The sequence below is a fragment of the Camelina sativa genome, chromosome 4 (genome assembly GCF_000633955.1).
Source record: "Camelina sativa cultivar DH55 chromosome 4, Cs, whole genome shotgun sequence".
Classification (NCBI taxonomy): domain Eukaryota; kingdom Viridiplantae; phylum Streptophyta; class Magnoliopsida; order Brassicales; family Brassicaceae; genus Camelina; species Camelina sativa.
The window spans coordinates 3,941,282-3,948,337 of record NC_025688.1 but is presented as its reverse complement, the minus strand read 5'-3'; the positions used below and the strand labels follow the sequence as shown (position 1 = coordinate 3,948,337).

Below are 7,056 nucleotides of genomic sequence, written 5' to 3'. Positions count from 1 at the left end.
TTTAAGAGGAGAGAGATCTGATCGCCGCGTGGTTTGATCCCTAGAGAACGGAGAAGCGCCGCGAGCTCAAGCTGTGTTAAGCTGCCGTCGTTGTTCATGTCGAAACGTGCGAAGATGTCTTTGAGTTGTTTGATTTGATCGGTTGGTTTCGTCGACGCCATTGATGAAAGGATTTGGAGTTTTTTTTCTTCTAGGGTTTCATTTTGAAAATGTTGGGGATGAATAGTTACTTAAAGTAGAAGAAACCGCGTTTTTGGAGACGAAGTTGAAAGTAACAATAACTATTATTGATATATGTAGAGTTGAATAGTAAATTAGAAATTTAATTGCATTATCTAAAAGTTTTAGATTGGTGCTATTTTCAATTATTGGATAAGATATTAATATGTGGAGACAAATTAAAGGAGGGATTGACGGTGAAATCATTAAATTGGAAATTGGGTAGGAAGCACATCACACAGCTATATTTTTGTCTTATAATTATAATTATTTTTATTTTGTGATAAATATATTCAAATGGACCGTTACCGATTCTTTAATTTTATAGTTTTGATATTTTTATCATTTCATTTACCATATAAGATTTTTTTAGAGTGTATTTTTTTAAAAAGAAATCAACAATAATTAAAGGTATTTTTTCCAAATTTCTACTTAACGTTTTGTTAGAATATTTCTAACACCTATAAAAAAAATAGGTGAAGTAGGTTTATGTTTTTATCATTTTAGTTACCATACAAGAATTCAATTACCACTTTATTCTTCACCATCCGTATTATTAAACATACTAACTAAATTTATGTTTAGGTATAATAAATTTTGATTTGTTGTGCTTTAAAGTTTTGGAAATTTAATCTTTCAAGACCATGTGATATTTATTTATTTGGAAGGTCAAAATTGAATTTTGTATGAGGTGGATATTAATAGAGTAAGAACTTGTCAATTATATGAATTTTTCTTAAAGCAATATCATTTGTTAAAATTTTGAGTGGTATAGTAGTATGAATTACTTAAATTTGCAACAAGCACACTAAAAGAAAATTCCAACCTAGTGGATATCTTTATTTCGATATAATTTAGGTGAAGTTGTGAATATATAATCCAAGGAGTAGAAATTTTCTTCGACGATCTCATAACGACTTACAAATCTTAGGTCAAAGTTGTCATTACCACAATTTGACATTGACGAAGAATTTTGAACCCTCTCTTGTCCCCAGAAGCTTCCAAACAAAAACTCACCATTCTTTGAAAACTCCTCTAACGCTTGTTCAACTTCTTCTATACACCTAAGACCTTCCATCTCCATACTCATGGTCATAGACTCTTTCATCCATCCCGAATCAACCTCCGTATTTTCTCGACGACATTCGCAACAAAGCCCCATTCTTTTTATCTTTCGATTTATCCCCCATTTTGTGTAACACTTTCTCGTGTTCTTGACCAGCTTTTGAGGAAGTCCAAGGAAGATGAAGATCGCGATCTGGAGAACAAGACAGTTGCAACAACACGATACAACGACGCAATCAGCTGCAAATGTGTTGAGATCTTCCATGGAATCTTGAATGAGAGAGTCGAATAAGAAATAGAAAGGCAATATAAGAAGTTAAAGAACAAACTAAATCCTAACATATTTTGGGATATTTGGTTTGAAGGAAGTCCTCTTTGTTCTTTGCTTCTATAAGGAAGGCATTGGGGAAAATTGCTAAGCAAGGATGCCAAGGAAGCATAAATAATAAATGAAGTTATATTTTAGATAATATAATGTGTGAACAGAATTTATGAGATTACGATAATCGTGGCTAATTTTTCCTTGAATAACACTCTACATTAAATAAGCCATTCGATCAAGATATCCTTTTTTGGTAGGGTATGGCTATGGCCGAAGAAAATGGTTTTTGATCAAATTATTAAAATCATTTCTTTATTTTTTTATTTTTATTTTTGATAACTCATGACTGATCCTAAAAGCTTTCTAGGCCCAAAGACTAATCTCCTGGGACCGGAGGAAACCATGTTAAATTTCGAACCCCCGTGGCCAATGCTACTCCTGTTAAATGAAAAAATCATTTATTTATCTTAACAAAAGCATAAAGTTTGTTTCATGAATATCATATTAGAAACGTAAATTCCATTCGTCCTCGAAGCTGAAAATGAGCAAGTGATTACAAATCTTTCTGGAAATTAGCAATCGAAGTAATTAATAAAGTATTAAAAAGTTCATATAAATTGATAGAATAAGTGTGAATCCCTTGAAAGACATGACGTAATTCAAAACTCTTTGTGGAAAGCTGTCCATTGTGTACACGTTAAGTATATTTTCTTATTAACATCAAAAGCATAGGCTATGTGAATCGGTACATGAAGATACGATGACACATTGATACGTTTGGCAACAATATGCATTGACCTTTTTAAAAAGACCATGCCTAACTGTCTAAGTATGGCGAAGATTAAAAAACAATAACAACAACAACAACAACAAAAATTGATATCAATATGGAAATAGAAACATATAATTGGTAAGTAATTTGAAAAAAAAAAAAAAAAGAAGAGGACGTTTCAAAACAAACGCTTGCCTTGCCTCATGAAGTTTTGGAAATGCTTAAAAGAGTTGTGTAACTCGTTGACGCTGCCAATGTGTTTTCTTGACTATGAAGAAATTTCGATTATGATTTTTGACTCATTTGATCCTTGGGATCTCTCGGGCCAAAGTTATTGAAAATTTTCTCAAGTTTGGGAATACAATAAGCTTCTGCTTTTCTTTGGGCTTACGTGATTGGACATCTGCAGATTTGCTTATACAAATTGGGCTTAATAAATTTGATGCATGAATATTGGTGGAAAGCAAAGTTTACAGAAGTCCTTCATTTTTGCAAATCGTTTGTGTAATATGGTAGCTCATAATTTGGCTAAATTTGATTTTAGTCAAGAATTATTCTGATTTTGTAAACCCGTCGTCTTGGCTCAAACAACTTATGTGTACATTTGTCAAATTAAAAAAAAAATATATATAATCGAAAGTTAGAATACGATCACGTTAAGGGAAAAAATAGAAGGCTTGCGAAAAAACGCCATCAACAAAACAAATGTACTCCGAGCAAGCTCTTCAAAGCGGTTTGCATTATATCACAAGTTAAAAACATCAAACAGGATCGAGTGCAAGTGCTTATAGTACCAAAAATCTTTAGTCCTCTTTTTTTTTTGAATTTAATGTTAAATTATATTCAAAAAAAAAATAAACGTTTTACAAAGTTTATGTGTGGAAACACTTTAAAAACAGTTTAAAACATAAAAAACTCATTTAGTAGAATCTTGCTGCAAACCAAATTTGGATGATTTTGTCTTGGCGTCCTGGTAGGGTGCTGAGTCTGTTTCGAACATTCTTGTCTATTAGCTTGATCAAGTGCTCTGGCGTTAGGGAACTTTCTCCATATCGTCGTCCGTTTCTTTCTCTCCAGAGCGAGTGAATGGCTGCTTGGAAAGCATAACCGAGTATGAACTTTTGTGATTTGTCCAAAGCGTTACCAGTAAGTAGGGTGATGACCTCTCTCCAATGGCTTGTGTATTTTATCAGCAAGTAGCTTTTGTATTAAACCTTCCCACACCAGCTTTGAGTATGAACATTGGAAAAAGAGGTGCTCTGTTGTCTCTTGCGGATGATTGCAGAGGATACAGCTTGCGGGTGCCTGAGGGTTCCATTGCTGCAGTTTGTCACCTGTTGCAACTCTGTTTTTGACTACCAACCAGGTAAGGAAGGCGTACTTTGGAGTAGCATGTGTGAACCAGATTGCTTTGTAATCAGGTAGTTGCGGGTGTGTTGCATGTATGTGGTGCCATGTATCTTTGGTGGAGAAACTTTTGCGGTAGCAGTCGTTTTTCCCTTTCCATAATGGTATGTCATACACATCATTAGAGTGACTGAGTTGCTGCTTCTGTATTGCCTCCTCTATAGCAACGAACAAAGGGAATCGATGTCGACGTCTCCTCTGCATATTCATAACATCCGCCATAGTACTCAGTTTTGTAACACCAAAGTCTATAAAACCCCGATCACCAAGTGTATCGTGTAAATAGCCTAGTGGACTCCAGTTATCGAACCAGAATGATGTTGATGTACCATTATGCACTTCCATCTTTAAGAACTGCTTTGCAAATCTTTAAGAACTGCTTTGCAAATCTTTAGCCCTCTTAAAGGCATGAACTAAAGATTTCATGATTTCCGCAAGTGCTTATAGTACCAAAAATGTTGGAAGCACAAGAACTTAACACGTTTGAATGAGAAGAAATTTTAGATGTGAAGCTTGATCGTTCGAGCATAGCTTACGTTTGGGTTTGGACCGATTTTAAAAGCACGTTAATGTTTTTCAATGGAAGTATGATTAGAGTCATGCATTAATTGTCCTATATACATATGCTGAAGACCACCCACGTTTTATCATATTATCTTTTGAGATAAGTAATTTCATAGAAGTTCTATTAATCCACTAGTAAAATTATCTTGATACTATGATTATAAAAAGAGACTTATGAACAAAATCAAAACTGAAGATGATACATAGCTCCAAGCAAACCAAAAGACATCCGAAACAAAACTACAAAAAAAAATTATATTCGACTAAAACTTGAATTCGATCCGAAACCGAGAAATCATACCATACCATTCTCCATTGTATACTATGCTTATATTAGTTTGACTATAAAAATCATTTTTGTAACCATAAATCAAGCTTAGAAACTCTTCCCAAGCTAACCAAACCGAAATAGCAAAACTTGGAGTTGGATATATATTAGTGAAAAAAAAAAAAGACAAAACATAAATAGATGAAAAGAAAAAGATTCTCTTAAATTAAAGCTGTTTTTTTTTTTTGACTAAGATTGACATCGGATCACACAAAACCAGCTCCATGTTTCATTATTAGATCCCATAAAAATTGTCTCTTCATTATGAATCTGTGTGATGATGAAGTTGATGTTGTTGATGATGATGATGATGATGTCCAAATATCCATTTCCATCCTTTGAAACTCTTTCGACTCTTTCTCATCTCTCCTCCATCTTTCCGACACGATCCTCCTCCTCCGTGTACCAATACGCCGTCGTTTACATCTCCTCCACCAGAAGAATCAAACTTAAGATCAATGAACCCTGGCTCTTCTCCTCCGGTGAAGTAACTACTCTCTTTCATTGACATTACCCTCCTCGTAAAATTCATCGCCGTCGAATCACTTTTCCGATTCACCTCCGTCGTCTTCGTCGCCGCTTCGTAATTGCTCCTCCGTGGTGGAAGATTCTCCCTCCGATTATACTCTGTTTCACTAAAATTACTCCTCCGAGTTGGATACTCTGTTTCACTGAAATTACTCTTCCTCGCCTCGAAACCGCTCCTTCGCGGCGGCTCCGACTCACTGAAATTACTTTTCCGATTCTCCGTCGTCGTCTCACTGAAATTACTCTTCCTCCCTCCTTCGAAGTTACTCCTCCGATGCTCCGTCGTCTCGCTGAAGTTACTCTTCCTACCTTCGAAATTGCTCTTCCGAGGATACTCTGTTTCGCAAAAACCTAATCCGCCATTAACACTCGAGCTTCTCGCGGCGGAGAACGCACCGGAATACGAAGACCCGTCTTCCTCCGATCCGATACAGTACAAATCTTTACCACGGAAACTACAGAGCGATCTCGATCTCGAAACTCCTAGTTTCTTCACATCATTGTTATAATCCAAACCCCATGAATCATTATTACTGTTCTTCTCAAAATCTCTTTCCTTTTTCAGATTAATCTTTCTGAAAAACCTTCCGATCTTCGAGAATCTATGATTCTTCGTCCTCTTATTAATCTCAACGCAACTGCTACTACTCCTTTTGAACACCACCACTTCCTCTGTTTTTCTCTGTTTCGTCTCTTTCCTCTGTTTCGCCCTCTCTTCATCGATGAGGGAAGAGATCCGGACAACGTTTTCTTCGGGGACAGAGTCTACGGCGGCGTTAGAGGTTCGAGTGGGAGAGATATCGGAACAAGAGCAAGAAGAGAGCCGCTGCTCGCCGCATTCTGAGCAGACGAGATTGACTAATCTGTCGTTGAGACAGTACGGACAAATTCCGACGCCGGAGGAAACTGATGGATGTTTCCGGCAAGTGAACTCCGACGGAGTGCTGTAATATAACGAAACGTCTTCGTTTCTTCGTTCCATTGCTGTTCTCTTTCCTCTCTCTTTCATTGCCAAAAGCCAAAATCAAGAAACTGAACAGTTTCCCAAAAAAGAAATCAAGAAACAGAGCAACACAGAGAAAAAGTTTCCAAATTTGGGATTTGTTTTTGGGTGATTGAAGATCCAGAGAAGTGGAGATGATCGGATCTTAAATTAGAGTTTGTTTTTAAAAAACTTTTTCTTTATCTCTGATTTTGATAGATGAGGGAGAGGATTTTTGAAAGAGTGAGAAAGTGTAGTGACGCCTTAGCTATAGGCTTCGAGAGTGTTTGCTTTAGCTTTACGTTTTCATTTTTTATTTTATTTTTATTATTTTTCTTCCCCTTTTCAATTGCCCCACAAATTTTGTTCAAAATTTATTTCATTTAAAAATGACTGGTTTTATTACTTTTATTAGTATTGTTTATTATCTCAATTATTTCCATGATTATTGACATCATATCCTCAAATTTGGCCAAAGTTTACGGTTAAAAATATTTTTTTTAATGGAAAATGATAATGATATGGAGAATCAGAATTTGATTGTGAGAATCGAGAGCGGTAATTAGCATTGGGATTATGAAATAATTTAGGAAAATCATATGAGAAGATTCGTTAGAAAACGTATAGTTAATTTGTTAAAAAAAAAAGTTAGGGAAAGAAAAGGAAAAAGAAAAAGTGTATGATCAAGAAAGCACCTTAGGCTTGTTTTTTCTTTTTGTGTGTTTTTGAAATTGGTAAAGCCGAGGACAAAATTTTAGGTATCAAACTCAAATTTATATAAGTTTTGGTAAATTATGATTACAGTCGAAGTTATTAGTCTCTTCTGTAAGAAGAATCAATAACTATGTTGCCATATTTACAAAGCAACT

The 7,056-nt window shown here is 35.3% G+C and overlaps 2 protein-coding genes across 2 annotated transcripts; both read right to left on the bottom strand.

The window, feature by feature from the left end:
• On the bottom strand, positions 1,029-1,825 carry LOC104779747. Its single transcript, XM_010504133.2, has one exon. It carries the CDS (start codon positions 1,547-1,549, stop codon positions 1,046-1,048), a length of 504 nt encoding a protein of 167 aa, XP_010502435.1. The 5' UTR covers positions 1,550-1,825; the 3' UTR covers positions 1,029-1,045.
• On the bottom strand, positions 4,759-6,484 carry LOC104779746. The gene has a single exon (XM_010504132.2). The coding sequence runs from the start codon at positions 6,212-6,214 to the stop codon at positions 4,940-4,942; it is 1,275 nt and encodes a 424-aa protein (XP_010502434.1). The 5' UTR covers positions 6,215-6,484; the 3' UTR covers positions 4,759-4,939.